Raw genomic sequence first — 17109 nt, 5'->3', positions numbered from 1 at the left:
CAATGAACCAACATCAATATGAGTCATATACGGAGTGTTAATTTACCTTACAAGAAGTTGGACCTTTTTCAGGATAACTGAGGATTAGGTTGTAGTGCTGGTGTTGTCCGTGTCCTCGCGCGTTATCAGTATTAGCTCTCAATCGCCCTTTCGTCTCTCCCCAGGCCTCCAGAGGCCTCTTCCGGGTTTGAAGCCAAGATGGCGCTCGCTTGATAAAAATGCGCTTACTCGCAAAATAAATCCACCAGCATTGCAGGCCGACAGAGGATTTTCTAAATTTCTTGAAGGACAGGAAGCTAAACCAAGAAAAGCGAGTTTCGGTTCGTGGTAAAGGGGAGAAGTTGCCCACAATATTTTTCTCTAATCACGTTTTTGTTTTTCCAGTGTCATAACTCCTTCCCTGTTTCAAGTGTCGATGTTTTTAAACCTTTAATCATCAAAATTCGCAACAGAAATCAAAACAATCCAGTTCCTCTCCAGCTAGTTCTACTGCCACATTGCGGACCTATTTTTCTGGTCGTTCATGGTCGTTTGGTGAAAGACTGGGTCGAGAATTTCGTTTCTATGGTGAGAACAGCCGCAAAATGGCGGACTTGTTGAAGTCGATTGTAAAAGTCAGAAGTGTTGCTCACTTTATAGTATAAACCATGACTTCCCTCAAGAACTGCGACCCCCAGTTAAGAAAATATCTGCTAAGGCATCGTCTTCCTGATGTGTTCGAGGTAAGGATACACTTCTAAAGTGAAAGTTAATCTTATATCTGCACTCTGACTTCCACAAAGCCCAGCTGGTTGTGCCCAGCTGGTTATCTAGAAGAAAACCTTAGTTTAAGGGTTAGCGTTAATTTTCTGTTGTAAATTCAGTTTTTTGAAAGCGTTCAGATTTTTGTTCGTTTATTTTGCAAGCTACATTCGACGTTGATTGCTTTTATATCTTTCTTTCAATTTTGGCTTAAAAACTTTGATTTTGACTTGTTTGGCTTGGTTGTTTGCTTTTTTTTGTTACATATCCACGTTTTTCGATTGGAAGTTAGTTTACAATCAAACCAACTTGATTTACATTTTTCGTTATTTGAGGCTTTGATACTGAATTGGAACACCGATTAAGATAAATCAAAGTAAATAGTCGTAATAAGTATAAACAATTTTATTTCACATCTTACTAAGGCATTCTACTTTGCTTGACTATTTTATAATTAAGAAATAGGAAACATGTACTATGTTTCTATCAAGGTTTAGTATAAGCCTACCAGCGATCTATCATGAATGCCATTCTCTAATTGGCCGCTTCTTTACATTTTTGAGGTGTCTGTGAAGAGGAATTTAGATAAAGTTTTGACTGACTAGTAGATTTATACTAAAACAATTAGATTATTCGCTCTCTATTTCTATGCGTGATAGAAATCTTGAGCTCATAATCTAATAAAATAAAAACACGATTTTAAACAAATCAGTTCACATATTTTCTTTGGGCTATGATTTTGTAATGAATATTAAAAGCGATTAAAAGCATTTTTTTTTCTTTTAGGCTATTGTTAGTGCACTGGCCATTAATTGCCCAGACAATCCACAGGCATTTATTCTTGATAAATTAAATCTCATTATTAGACATCAGGAGGTGTTGGATGACTTAAGATGGTAAGTCTCAAGCAGTAGGTAATGTCACGCCAAAGACTGACATCTTCCATTTGTGTACAAATTTCAAGGATCACCAAATTAGCTGAGTTTGTAAAAGTGCTGCAAACAGTTTTTGAGAACCACACTGAGCGATGTAGACAATAACTGTTAAGTATTATCTTGAGCACAGTACAAACAAGGGGAAAGTTACAAAACTAAGAGCAAAGTAAACAAAATTAAATCACTACAAAACTACAGTCTATGTTCTCGTGAACCCTCGTCACACAAAAAACTGTTTCACTGTCTGAAGTGGCAGAAGGAGTGTGGTAATATGAACCATACAGACTGACATCAACTATCAATTCTACCTCTCAGAGCTAGGGGGAAGTGCAAAAACAGCTATTGACCATTCCAGATTTGTTTACATGTACTTAGACCCCGTTTCCAGGGTACAAAGAAAACAGAGTTTTCCACCTGCCTTTCTGACAAGCCCTTATTGTCATGCACTAGCCAGAAAACCATTCTCACTGGTCCAAAAAAATACATTTCTAACAGTACTTCAGTCTATAATTTGAATTTCTTCAAAGAGTTTCCCATTTAAGAAATTTCACTTGCCCACCAGGCAAGTGATGGACGGATTCTACTTGCGCCAGGCTACTGGACAGCGTTTTATTTGCACACTGCAGTCTAATAAATGTATGTGATTTACTACTGCCACAGTCATATAGCATTACATAACATGTTGTTAATTTCTTTTTGAAATAAAATTGCAGGGATACTTTCATCGACGAAAAATATCGTCCTAAGAACAGAGTGGTTAGAGCTTCAGTTTTGGAGTTTCTATGGTCATATGAAGATGAAAACTCGCAGGTAGACAATGTTCTTGTTGACTTAACATGAATTATAGGCATCATAAACAATGGCATCGGTCTGGCAAGTGCCTTGCCTAAGGTCTTTAAATTTAGAGATCTTTCAGGAAACCAAAACAAATTTTATATATATATGATGCAGCTATTACAAAGGTCACTGCAAAGATCTGTATTGGGAGCCTTCAGGATCCTGGAGAATTTGATGAGGATTTCGGGAGGAGCTTAAAAAAATAACCTATTGCAGAATTAACCTTGCTAGATCCAGCATCATTTCACGAATATAATGAATCTTTCCAAGAATTCTACAAGAATTTTTCTGAATCTGATCTTTCAGAATAATTATATGATTGTGTAATTATCAGCTGAATTTTCAACTTTATTCATCAGCCAACTCCCGAGATGTACCAAAAGGCCTACAATTTGTACAATGGTAAACTGAAGGCATCATGTTTCAGGTAAAAAAAAAAAAACAGCATAGCTTCTTTGTTCCTCTCCTTTTTTATTTATTTATTTATTCATTTTTTTTATTTTATTTTTTTTATTTATGTATTTTGTGAGGGGGGAGGTGGGGTTGGGTGGTAGGGGCACTTATAAGAAGTAGAACTTAATTAATAATTAAATACACCATCCCCAAGTCTTTGATTTCTTGAGAAATTTCAGAAATGCTTGAATGCAGGTTCTTGCTTTTTAAAGTACAGTTGTATGTACCCATCTATTGTACAAAGAGATACATTGGAGTCTATGTTCAATGGAAATGTGTCAGAATCCTTTCAAAACCCTTTAGTGGTTCTCTTTGCTAAATTGCTTGCTTGTTTTAGACAACTTCATTATTTTTTAGTTAATCATTGAAAGCAATGTTGCTAATATTATTTTGTAGTGCTTGGATGCGGTACCATAAGCATATGAAACGTAAGAAGGCTTTGCTAGCTAAAAAGCAAGAGGATGCTCGAATGTGGCATCGGCAACGAGTTCAGAGAGTTCATCTTGAGTTGTGGATTGTATCTTTTCACTAAATGTTAAGACAAATTGTTAGATAAAATGTTTTTCTCTAGCTTTGGTCCGTCAGGGAGCACATGTACTGTATATAATTGCATCAAATTAGATAGATACATGGATCATCTACTATAGCATCCACTGTTTTTTCCTTTACTTAAGTGGTATTGAATTTCAGGAATGGGTTTCCGAAAGAAAGGAGAGACAGAATGGTTGGTATCTTTCTCTTTCATTCATCAGCAGTTTGAGAATGTTGTGATTTAGTTTTGTGGAAAATCACAAAATCTGATTGTAAAAGCAACTTATACGTCATGTCTGCGGCCTAGAAGGTGACACACCAAAATTGTTAAGCAGAAGTCAAGGGGTACGCAACAACAACAGCATGGCTGTCGTTAAGTTTTTAGTCTCCTGTAGCCTTGTTCTACACACCCATAGCGAACTTGTTACTTAGTGAGTAAATTTTGTCAACAACAGGCAATTTCATCCATAGCATCAAGGAAAAATCAACCATACTGAGCCATATCGATGCTACACAAACAGCAATAGCCAGATGCATCCTTACTGACCCAAGTGTGAATGTAGCCTGCGAAAACAGCCGTCCTTCTTTGCTCCCGGCCCAAGTGGCCACTAGGGCCAGGAGCAAAGAAGGACGGCTGTTTTCGCAGGCCAGTGTGAGTGGGAACAAGGTTAAGCTTACACATCTGCTGACATTTTGCAATTCATTCCCAACCCCGATCCTTATGATATGTCACAGTTAATTTCCGTTACTAAAAGTAATATAGAACTAATTTCATTTTTTATCGTGTGGTATAAAAGAATGAAAAAGTGATGAAGCTTAATTAGTAAATTTGTAAGTTACATACAGTATATTTGTTTTGAAATCTGCAGTGATTTCATCACGGATCCGGAGAGTGCTGGCAATCTCCTTATTACGTGTGGTGTTTGATGCTTGGCATAGCGTGGCCGTGGATGCGAGAAAGACAAAGGAATATTTTGAGGTCAGTAATAAGTACACCAGACACAGTGACGCTCATCTCCGGATCGAGCGGTCCAGGTTCGAACCCTGGCCAGGGACATTGCATCGTGTTCTCGGGCAAGACACTTTACTCTCACAGTGCCTCTCTCTACCCATGTGTACAAATAGGTAGCGGCAAACTTAATGCTTGGGGTACATGTAACCCTACGATGGACTAGCATCCCATCGAGGAGGGAGTAGAAATACGCCTATTTACTTCATGCTGCAGAAACCTGGATAAGCTCCGGACTGATGGGCAGCTTGGCTTGTATGCAGACTTTACCTTACCTAATCATGTGCAATATTAACTGCTGCTCAATAGCTTATTATTAAACTTACACATGCAATTGTTGGTATCAATGTTAAAAATTATAGATACGAGTTGTTGTTAAATACAGGAAACTATTCTTGTCTAATGATCATGAGTCAACCTACAGCGTAAAGGTTAAATGTGACCACATTGAATTTTAGTCTCCAATGTCTAACTACTTGGAATTTTCAATCAACATGTCCAGCGGATTGAAAGAGGAGAGATCCTTGACTCTGTTTATGAAGGGTTCTTCCGGGTCAGGGCAGATGGCAGAGATGAAATCTCCTCGCTTCCAAGACATGTTGCTTTAAGAGTAAGTAGTTGTTTGCACTCTACCTTCTGGAAATTCTAGTAAAGCTTCATGCTTGCCTCTAAAAAGTTTGGCTTTTTATTTGAACAAATTTGTCAAATGAGGATATATTAAATGTAGATTTGTGATGATATTGATCAGTGACATTGTGCCAATTTCTATAATAATTTAGATTTTCAGTTATGTGAGCGTGGGTGACTTGGGTCGTTGTGCTCGTGTCTGCCGAAGCTGGAAAGTCTTAATTCAGGCCAACATTCTGTGGAGTAAGGTAAATTCAAAATATTGTTTTATCCAAAAAATTTAGTATATAATATTATTGTGTTTCTTAAGTTATCTGATATGTTAAATAGACATTTCTAAGAAAGCTTTCAATGATTATTTTGCATTTTGCAATGTGTTACTATTATTTTTGCATGCTTTTTGCATTTCTACTGACTATTTTTCACTGCTGAGAATTAATATTGTTGCTGAAAATGTGATTGTATTGCTGACATGATCACTAAGAAAACAACAGGCATGGAGGTACTCTACTAGGCAGATCAGAATTTGTTCATTTTTGCAGACAGTTCAGACTGATTTGCAAGTATCATGATAAAGATACGGCTTGAATTCTATCTCAATGAACATCTTCTTTTTTTCTCACTAGATTGATTTTTCCATAGTAAAACACAGGTAAGTTAAACAAAATTTTTTTATCATTCGACTCACCCTTAAACTATTTGTGCCTCGGGAAATTTGGTGGCTTCTTGGCATAAATGAATTTTGTTGCAATATTTTGCAAAAAAGGTAGTTGACTTTATATGCTTTATCAAGTAGTGTTATACATATGCTTGACCATCGTTGGAAATTCACAATAAAACGTCAATCAATTCTTCTTTTCTTATTCTATTATTCAAGGCTTATCTGTAGTAAGAGCAAACAGTTTTAAAATTTACATCTAAATATGAACAAAACTGCAGCAAGAAGATCTTGAATGCTGGCTATTTATTCTATTCATAAAATTTCTTGGAAATGTTATAACTATTTTGGGACAAGAAAATTTGCTGCCGCCTCCCATACAAATCTCAGTCCTTTTAGGTAACTTCATTTCATTTATTTCCTAACTTTGTTGAACTTCTTCTCTTAGTGCAACAAATAAAGTCGCTGCAAATTTAATCCACAAATGTCGTCCATTTCTGGGACACTTAAACCTGCGAGGCTGCTACAACCTGTCGTGTGAAAGCCTCAAGCTTACAGGTATGTGCCTTGTAAATAATTTATTGCTCCATATGTTCTTGGCAACTTTACTTGTGTGGCAGTTTCCTTTGAAACTGTTTTGCAGTCATCACACAGTACTTCCTCACACCCCCCCCCACCCCCCAACCTTTTAATGGCTGCTTAAATCAGAACTGCAATCCTTTGCGCTATTTAGCTAATCACAGCTTGGCTCATATTTTTCTGAGTGAGTCATGCAAAGATGTCTTGTTTCATCATTGTCTCATTTGAGCTGAATGGGGAGAGGAGCATGTGCATGTATGGTATACTTTTTATCTGGTATATTTGAAAATTAAATGTAATTTTATTGTTGCTTGTTTTGTTAAAATAAAATTGAAAAGAAAAAATTATGAAGTATCAGCTTGTATCTTTGATGTTTTTTTTGCAACAAGGACCTCATGTTATATAATAATTGTTTACTTCCTTTTCAGCGCAATGCAGAAATTTGCAAGACTTGAACTTATCTGAATGTTCAGGAGTCACTGTGAGTACACTTGCTAAATGTATGTTTAAATGGCAATAAGTATTACTGTATTTTGATTTTTGTCAAACAAGATGACAAATAGTATTTTGCTAAGGTAGGAAAGCACCAGAAAGTTAGAGGCTTCAATACCAGCCCCTGCTCAGGAAAATGATCATGAACCCACAGGATGTCGCAGGAGAGTGGTGAAAATGAAATTTTTTCCACAGTCACTAAGAGTTTTTGCTCATCCTTGTTTGGCACTGGCTCAACAGCCAGGAAAATGATTAAGGATGACTTAGTGGGATATAAATGACTGTCTTGGAGAGCTGCACTGGATAGTTCTTCTCTGTTGTTAGTATCATCTTACATGTACACATGCTTATCTCCAATGAACGCACAGGGTGATAGGGTGAATAAAAAGCAGAATTGCTCCTTTTACCTCATTTTTAAGTCAAACCACTGATAACTGCAGTAACAGCTATTTGTAAAAGTAGTTTAAATGTCTCTTTTGCTGGACTTCTGACCAATGAAAATTAAGAAAAGCAAGATCAAGATGTGTTTTGATTTAATTTATTTTTTCACTTAGGATGAAGTAATTAAAAGCATTGCCATAGGATGCACATCTTTGCTGTACTTAAACTTGGCAGGCACTCCAATTTCTGATGCTTCTCTCAGATATCTTGGAAGGTGCGTTTTTCTAAATGTGTAAATTCCGATTTATAAAGTAACTCAACTCTTCTGGAGTCTGTTTTCTCATTTACTTCATATACTATGCTCATCCAGTCAGAAGTAAAACCAACACCAATCGCAACTCCCTCCCACACGTTTTCCTGCGCTTCATGTCGGCTACACGTGTTTACTGTAAGTTGATTGGTTCACCGGATTGTCCGTGTCCTTCATGATTGGGTAAAGCTTTGGTATTGGTTTTACGAAATTCAGTACAAACCGCTCCGAGTTAGAGAAATATTAATGTGTGTTCCTGTGGAATTGGTTAGGTACTGCACTAACATGCTCTATCTGAGCTTGGCTTACTGTACAAAGTTCACCAACAAGGGTCTTAGTTACATGGCGAACGGAAAAGGCTGCCACAAGATAGTACACCTCGACTTGTCAGGATGTGAGCAGGTACGTGAGAAATTTTCCCAAAGTATTTGACTTGGGATTATAATAAATTATTTAGAGACAGATTAGTCTTGTTGGAATATTATTATTATAATATTTCTAATTGTGTTATGCAAAGGAAAAATCCTAGTTTAGTTATGTTCAGAGTTTTTTTTCTATAGGCTCTAGTTGCAGTTCTACGATGGTTGTAAAAAATCGTTTCAAGTCTCATTTAGTTGCATGCTTATTTCTATCACCTGTGAGAAACGTCTGAGATTCAAGTGAAGATTGAGTGTCGTGAAACCAAAACCAAAGTTATCACTCTTGCCAAGCTCCCTGGTCAGTCGCAAAAGACAGCCAATTCTGTGAAAGTAAAACGATAAGCAGATACATGTGGCTGAGAAACATGTGCTAGGGAGTCAAGATTGGTTTTGGGAATAACTTCTGACTAGATGAAAAAGTTGCGCGAGATTTTTAAACCAATGTCTAAGCATAGGAAATTAAAACCAAAGCAAACGCGTGTTCATTTCCTTACTCAAGTGAAAATCGTTCAGTTAACGAAGAATGATTTCTGTTTGACTTAGGCTGGCATGTTTGAATTGTTTTCAGATTACACAAGAGGGATTCAAGTTTATCTCTATGGGTTGCTCCAGTTTAACAACAATTATCCTGAATGAACTGCCTGGGCTGAGAGACGATTGTGTTCAGGTATTTACGAGACCATTAAGATTCATTGTTGAATGCCCGGGTTCTTGCCGGTGATTTTCTCCACTTTTTCTCCAAGTACCTTGAAGTTCCGGGGATAACGACCCTACATACCTAAGATTTAGCAGCCATGTTCTATTGGTATTTTCCCAGGGACAATATCAGGATTAGGCTCGATTTCCGCCACCCTCCTGTGGGTCCGGTTCCCGAGGGTCCTCCTCGAGAGTTCGGAGAGAGGAGCGCGGGATCATATTCCTGAACAGCTGCTGGTAATCGAGCTTATATTGGGGATCCATTGGGGTTCGTTACTTTCTGGGGATCGTAAGGAAAACATTTCTTAAGTGTTGGTCTGATTTGTTTTCTTTTTATGTGGTTCCCTCTAGGCGTTAACATCCGAATGCCGTACTTTAAAGAACGTTTCAATATTAAACTCGCCATTCCTGTCAGATGCTGCTTTCAAATGTCTTGCGTCGTGCAGAAGAATGCACAAGATTCGAGTTGAGGGTAAGTCGAGGTTGATAATTTTGTCATTCATTTTTGGGATTCGCTGCTTTCTGATAAAATAAAGCTCCCCTCGCCCATCTGCCAAATAGACGATGGTGTTCTATGTTTTCTAAGGAAATAATGCAGACTTGAAATCTAGAAAAACTGCTAGAGGACGCAGGAGCGAAACGTCAGTGCGTTCAGCACTTTTTCTGGACCTCAAAAATGCATTTTCTATAAAAAAAAAAAATGCAATCTCAGATCCAGTAGAGGGTATACAGCAGCTATATTCTAAACAATGTTAGTATAAATCTGCTAGTGTTCTATCACGAGTGCCGTTCTCTGATTGGCTACGCTACTCACTATCTATTCTCTGATAGATAGCGAGTGGCGTAGCAGTGTGCGCTTGTTAACAAAATGACGGCCGCTTCTTTGCATTTTCGAAGTGTCTGGGAAGAGGATTTAGAAAAGGTTTGAACGACTAGGAGATTTCTACTAAAACAATTCGATTATTCGCTCTCGATTTCTCTGCGCCCTCGTCAACTCTCACGCGATAGAAATCTCGAGCTCATAATCTAATTGTTTTAATGGAGCATTGTAGAACTTGTTTGGTGGCATTTGATGTTCGTTTCAGGAGTTTTTTTTTGTTGTTGTTGTTTTATAGATCGTCATGTTGATAACCGTTTCCGAGGCACCTTAAAGTCTCACAACGCCTCCCTTCCAAATGCAAGCCCAATCAATGTTTTGTTTTCAAAGTACCCGACAAAACAAGCCAAAACTTTTCCTCGCAAGAAACAAAACCCATTAAAAAATATTTGAATAGAAAAAGCCCGGAGCTTATTATTAGTGTTTGACGTGTCACCTTTGGCATTGCCGTTTTTATTCTCATATTCTACGTCTTTATTTCCAAGGAAACAATCGCCTGACAGACGCATCCGTGAAAGTGCTAGCGAAAAGTTGCCCGATGTTAGACCATGTTTATCTTGTGGATTGTCCCAGAATAACTGATCTTGCTCTCAAGGCCTTGGCTTCCTCCAAGCATCTCAATGTAGTCAATGTCGCCGACTGTGTAAGGTAAGAAACGTACTGAAGATTGTCGATAAGTTACGAAGACTGTTTAAAGAGAGAAGCAACTTGCTGCAAGATATTTATACCCCAAATGATTAGGAACGCGTTTTTCAACGCTGCATAACGCTGATGCTTTGGTATTCATATTCAGTTTCAGTTCTCAAATTCAATTTCAGTTTGATAAGTCATTAATGGACACAAAAAGTACCACATGAAAGTACTGCTCATTAGCTTTCATATGAATGGTCACACACTAAGGTTTCATACACAGACTTAAAAGTTAGAACCACCTTGTACAGCATAATAAACAGCACCACATGAAAGTACTGCTCAATAGCTTTCATTTGAATGGTCACACACTAGGGTTTCATCCACAGACTTGAGAGTTAGAACCACCTTGCACAGCATAATAAACAGCACCACATGAAAGTACTGCTCAATAGCTTTCATTTGAATGGTCACACACTAAGGTTTCATACACAGACTTAAAAGTTAGAACCACCTTGTACAGCATAATAAACAGCACCACATGAAAGTACTGCTCAATAGCTTTCTTTTGAATGGTCACACATAAGGGTTTCATCCACAGACTTAAAAGTTAGAACCACCTTGTACAGCATAATAAACAGCACCACATGAAAGTACTGCTCAATAGCTTTCATTTGAATGGTCACACACTAGGGTTTCATCCACAGACTTGAGAGTTAGAACCACCTTGCACAGCATAATAAACAGCACCACATGAAAGTACTGCTCAATAGCTTTCATTTGAATGGTCACACACTAGGGTTTCATCCACAGACTAAATAGTTCGAACGTTTGTTCAATGTTAAGCCACTCGAGTTGGGTCTGTCCATTGCTTTGTTCTAATCAGTGCACATGTACACTGTTCTTGTTCTGTACAGGATACAGGACACGGGAGTGAGGCAGATCGTTGAAGGCCCGTCTGGCGCCAAAATAAAAGAGCTCAATTTAACCAACTGTGTGCGAGTCAGTGACGTCACGTTACTGAGAATAGCACAGAGGTGAGACCAACATTGTTGTGAATGTTTAACTGTAAATAATCGCAGTGACTAATGATTTAGAGTTAGCAGTAATTTTTTATTACTTGTCTCTAATCCTCATCAATACATACATGTCATTACGTTATATGCAATATAGTTATGTTAAACGCTTTTGAAGCCTGAGCCGCCTAAATCAGGTTCAAATAACTTTAGTATGTCCTTAAATAAACTTGTGGTGGTTTTCTCTGTTTTCTCGTTTCGTTTTAGCTGTCACAGTACTGAAACTGTGCGTATGAATGAGACACTTGTTGTGTCACGTTTTACATATCATATCACCAGCATCTTGTTTATCAACATGCAACTGATGGTGTTTCGTTACTTTTAATACGTCACAGTCTTATGAACGTGGACTGACACCAGTGTTGCGTTACTTTTCAGATGTCACAATCTGGTGTATGCTAGTTTCTGTTACTGCGAACACGTGACGGATGCTGGAGTGGAATTGCTCGGCACCCTCCCCTCCCTCATGTCATTGGATTTGTCAGGGTGTAATATACAAGACCAGGGAGTAGCGGCACTTGGCAACAACCCGCGGTTCCGTGATATTACACTTGCTGAATGTCCAAATATCACTGACCTGGGACTACAGGTATGTAGGAATAAATTTACAGGCTTCTCGCATGGGGAAGAGGTGGGGCGGGGAATGGAGTGGAGTGGGACGTAGCGGGGGTGGGGTGGGAGGGAAAGTAAACGAGTTCTTGTAAACTCAAGATATCACGGAAGTTTGTCATCAAACATCGCCTGTTCCGAGAAACTCGTAGTTTTCCTGGAGTAAAGCTAGAGGAAATCTGCGACAGGCAACACTGAAGGACAAATATTCGTTCACATTTTTGGAACCAAAGGGTATTGTTTTTATCATACTTCAGATATTTCCACACAACGCAGCTCTTGTTCTGCTTCATACCAGCCAAGTTGCCAAACATTAAAGTCATTCTATCTACGTGTAGGTTACTTGCTAGATTATGGCTTGTTTAGAACAATTCTGTGTAAGAGTTGCATTGCACATTGATAACATTTCCTTTAAATCAGAGAAAACCTCAAAAAGTTCACCTTGATGACTTTAAAACACGGAATAAAGGAAGAAAATGCGGAAAAAAGTTACAAGAATTATGAACGTTTGGGGAGATTGAGACTGAAAACGAGAGGGCGAAGTTGAGGAATTTGCATGAGTAAAATTAATAGTATAAACTAAATAATGTGTGTATCTTTTCTCACAGAAAATGTGCCAACAGTGTAGACAATTGGAGAACTTTAATGTGTCCCACTGCAAGGTAAGAAGTTCGTTACTCTCCTGTTTTGAAAATACTTACTAATAGGCAACTTCCCATGGCCTTAACGTATTCTTGCATTCTTCTTTTGACGTGAACCCCAGTATGTCATACAAGATGATATCCCGAACTAGTTGATGACTCTGCTATCCTCTCCTAACTTGTCTACTTAATCATGTGTTCATATTGTGAGGAGAAGTTAGGCTTTGGTCACTTTAGGGACTCGGGTAGTTGTAAGGTAAGGTCTGCATACGAGCCTAGTAGCCCATCAGGCCGGAGCTTATCCCGGTTTCAGCTAGTTGTAACGTGTTTGTTGTTGTTTTTTTTTTCTATTTCAGGGCTTGACTGACAATGCCATTAAAAATCTCGCGTTCTGCTGTCGATTATTGCGGACTCTAAACCTCGCAGGATGTAACAAGGTGAGAGGGAATGTGTTACCGCGTGACTAAAAGGAATGTGTTACCTTGTTGTCAGGAGAGTGCGTTTTCTTTTGACCTAAAAGAAAGCGTTGCCTCGTGACCAACCATTTAAGATGGTAGTTTTGCTGTACTTGACGTAACGTCCTACCAAATAGATAATGTAGGAGGAGAGGGGGACGTGAAGTAGCCTGCGAAAGCAGACGTATTTCCGGCTGTCGCTTGTCTCCGCCGAAAATAACGTCTGCGAACCTGAGCCAGGAAACGATTTCTGTGACATAGGAATTTGAAGCCAATCACAGTTTAGCTCAAGTAGCCCCTGAACTACTGCGCGAGGTATTCGCTGCGAGGAGCACTCGAGTTTCATTCTATCATGGAATCTGATTGGCCAAGGAGAAACAAAAGTCATTACGTCACAGAAATCGTTTCCTGGCTCGGGTTCGCAGACGTTACTTTCTGCGGAGACAAGCGACAGTCGGAAATACGTCTGCGTTCGCAGGCTAGACGTGAAGATGCAGTTGGCAGTTTGTCTGAGAAATAATTTTATCTTGTCTTTACGTTAGGGTGGAATAATTTTTTCACATCTTAAGATTGTTTTCCTGAGGCTCGTTTTTCCCATCTCTTTTCTCTTCTCTTTGCTCGTACAGGTCTCTCTTTTTACCACGCCTCGTCCCCTCGTAATAAATCAGATTATCCGTCCCTTTATTGCTATTAGTGATAGTCTTTTGAGCCTCAATGATTTGGGTGGCCTACAGTATCAAAAGACACGAAGTACTTCGTGACCTGTTCAAAAAATAGTAGCATTGCGTGACCCTCCAAAAATTGCGTGAAACCCACACAAAGACTGACGAGGAGACTAGTCAGCTATTCCGGTTATTTGCTCGTTTTCTGATCATGCTTTGTCGTTGCTCAGTTGACAGACTCAAGCCTTCAGTATTTATCAGGCGTTTGCCATTATATTGAGGCGTTAGATCTTTCTGGCTGCATACACATAACGTAAGTACAAAAGATTAATCACTGATGTTAATTTACAGTGTGTAATCATCTCATGAGGGAATTCTTGGCTGCATAAATTTCTTCTGCGCCACACATGAGCCAAGAGAAAAATCTGTATTTGACCTTTATCTAAAAGACTGCGCTAAGAAAGATATCTGTTGGCTGACTGTTCATAATGTATGGAGTTTACATGCTTACGTTTATTAAATACCTCTGGGTAATTAAATACCACCATAGTGAGCGCAAAGTACAAACTATTAAACCTGATTTTATTTGCCATTTCTCCCAAGTCAACTGTTTCGAACTGTTGTTTTTCTCGAGTCATTTCTTCGAAATATTTTCTTATTTTTACACCTTGTTCGGTAATCTCTCCTGCCCAAAGCTTTTATAGTATTATTTTAAAATAAAACACTCCAAAGTGTGCGGAGTGATTATTTCCTAGTAATATTGAGCGTAAAGAACCCACGAGGAAGAATAAGAGCCCTGTGATGTTTCCTGTGCCTGCATTCTTTCCTTTCTGTGCTATAGTTCACTTGGAGTCTTTGACGAAGGAGGAAATGTTCCGACTTGGCAATGATTTGTAATGATAAATGTTATTTTGTTTTTCATTCAGAGACAAATCCTTGCGGTATTTGAGGAAGGGGTGCAAGCAGTTGTCTTCTCTGACGATTCTGTACTGCAGAAATATCACAAAGTAAGCTCGTAGAATATAACAAACCGACCGGTTATATGTTTTCTCACTTTTTTCGTTAGTGACATTTTTTCGCGCGCTTTTCACCAGTACTATTTTTTCCCGCGCTTGTTGCCGGTCACATGGCTTTATCCGCTTTTCACCGGTACTTGTTTCTTATCGTTCGTATCTGATTGGTTTATTTCACTGTGAACATGTTGATTGCCTCTGTGATTCCTTTGGTCCTAGTTTTAAGCTCATGCACCCAGGCGCCTTGTGTAAGTTTTTCAACAACCATGCTGTTCTCTTATAGTGTCTTTTTCTTATTTCATTTTAGGTCAGCGGTTCAGAAGCTCCAGGTCAAATGTGCGCATGTGCTGCACAGTGCTGACGACCCATCTCCAGCGCTAGGATTCTAACTGACCAGTAAAGACAAACGGCTCACTTCCACCCCACCTTCACCCCCACGGGCTGACTTCGGCAAACGTGTGATCGACAGCAGAGGCGTATTACATGAAGTGCTGTGGCCATAACAATCTCCAGGAGAAAAGAAGTTTTAAATATTAGTATGCAGATCGCATATCGTTCACGTATACAAATTGTTGTACATAGAATTGAGAAATGTAATTTCTTCTATTTAAGAATTCACTCCACTTTATGTAGATAGGAAGCGGAATTCTGCAAATATCAAGTGTTAAGAGAAACTTTTACTTTGACCTTTTTTTGTAAGATCAGGGCGTAAAACCCCGGCCGAACGGACTCGCAAGTAGTCGGAAGTATCCGCAGGCTGAACTTGCGTAGAGACTTGCGTTGGGTGGGCAAAGAGACTCGCAAGCTTCCACGCAAGTTCACGCAAGTACACGTTAGTACACGCAAGGACACGCAAGTCGCAAAACAAACCAATTTCAAGGCTACTGGCTCTGCCCTACGCGGCCAAAATCGTGTATTTTATTGGCTAATAGGTTGCTAAACAACTTGCGTTAACTTGGGTTGGATGGCCAAACGGTGAAAAAACTTGCGTCGACTTGCGTGCAAATTTGATCTTGGCCAAAGTGAGCGCAAGTGCGCGCAAGGCCTGGCCAAACGGAGTCGCAAGTGGACCCAAGTTTTCGACTTGCGTCTACTTGCGAGTCCGTTTAGTGCGTTGTGGTCAGGGCTGTGTGCAACCTCGATCCCAGACTCTCTCTTCTTTGCCTCCCTTGTCAACGGAGCCTGTGATCGAGGTTGAGCTGTGTGGTTCTAGTAGTCTCCTGCGCAGCCATTATTTGGCTTGTCACACAACGCTCTTCCTCATTTTGCGTGACGAGGCAAAGAGACTAATCTGGTTTAGCTTGGCAAGCACTTACTGAGGTCGTTGTGGGGCAGGTTCGTTAACCTTCTCTTTCACCCAGGAGTACTTATACCTAACCGCACCTTTTCGCTACGCTTCGGCGGCATATGAGGCGAGTTTGGGCGAGCCATAGTTCGTGTTTTAGCCCAATAGCGAGAGCAGCCGAGCCAAAACACCCTTGGTGAGACCAGCCGGGCCATATTCGACCATAAATCCGGCCAAATCAGGTCAGTGATCTACCCGATTCTTTCGCAGAAGAATTGGCCGGAAGAGCCAGTGACAATTCTTGACACATATTTTATGCATTACTGATAAACGTTCCTTTAACTTAGAGAAAATTAAAATGCTCATCAAGAAATCAATAACCTTAGTAAAATCTAAATTTTTAAATTATTAAGACCCCTCTGATTCCAAAATTTACGTTTCGAGCCTAGAAATTATTAAGGAGATCAACTCAGTTCTCAATCAGTGTTTAATTTTGTCTGGAAATCCGAAAAGGGCAAGATCAAAGGACTAACTTTAGTCCGTGACTATAAATATGTCGGATTACGAATGCCATATATAGAATCTCTAAAGAAAACACCAAGATACAGACTTGTCTGACTATCTAGGTCATTAAGGGGCTATGTAATGTTCATCTGGGTGTTTTCCCAGTTCCCCTTTTAATGGTCGAAGTTGTTTCTGGGGTCGTTTGCAAGATATGCTGATATCCAGAATTCTAATCATTTTATTGGGGCTATCCACTGTTTATAAGGGATTTTTTCGGCCAATTTTGCGTTCATTATTTAACCCTCGCAGCAATCGAATTGGAGTGGTTTTCAATGTATACTGATATACAGATTTCTGACCATTTTGGCTGCAGCAGTGATAAGATCTACCAGATAGCTGCAAAGGAGCCCTTTTTTCTGCTGTTCTCATAGCACGTAAATAGTGATGACATTAACAACATATCTGAAAGGTATGAGTTGTAAGGTATTCGAGATATTAAACTCTAATTGTTCAACCTTAAAACTTATTGTTTCGACACTTTCGAAAGTGAACTCACTCACAAAGATCGTTCTCTTACAGTTGTAACTCCCTATAAGGTATTGCTATGGATGGAGACCACGAGATTACACTCTTATTGTTAAGTCTTAATCAGTGGTAAAGATAAAAACTAGTTGTTTTCCCACTTTCGA

General features: G+C 39.2%; 1 protein-coding gene across 1 annotated transcript; it reads left to right on the top strand.

Annotated features, from left to right (window-relative positions):
- The first annotated feature begins 65 nt into the window (after nucleotides 1–65).
- On the top strand, nucleotides 66–16877 carry LOC145460558 (F-box and leucine-rich repeat protein 13-like). Its single transcript, XM_081445407.1, has 24 exons — nucleotides 66–722; nucleotides 1528–1637; nucleotides 2390–2486; nucleotides 2873–2940; nucleotides 3363–3483; nucleotides 3657–3690; nucleotides 4367–4476; nucleotides 5009–5116; nucleotides 5286–5381; nucleotides 5760–5785; nucleotides 6240–6349; nucleotides 6799–6851; nucleotides 7417–7517; nucleotides 7826–7955; nucleotides 8541–8639; nucleotides 9020–9140; nucleotides 10031–10193; nucleotides 11093–11212; nucleotides 11630–11840; nucleotides 12469–12522; nucleotides 12858–12938; nucleotides 13849–13931; nucleotides 14545–14625; nucleotides 14939–16877. Exons 1-24 carry the CDS (start codon nucleotides 648–650, stop codon nucleotides 15018–15020), a joined length of 2334 nt encoding a protein of 777 aa, XP_081301533.1. The 5' UTR covers nucleotides 66–647; the 3' UTR covers nucleotides 15021–16877.
- The last annotated feature ends 232 nt before the right edge of the window (nucleotides 16878–17109 follow it).

The sequence above is a fragment of the Orbicella franksi genome, chromosome 11 (assembly GCF_964199315.1).
Source record: "Orbicella franksi chromosome 11, jaOrbFran1.1, whole genome shotgun sequence".
Taxonomy (NCBI): Eukaryota; Metazoa; Cnidaria; class Anthozoa; order Scleractinia; family Merulinidae; genus Orbicella; species Orbicella franksi.
Note: the sequence above shows the minus strand (reverse complement) of the source record. Positions and strands in the feature narration are given on the sequence as shown.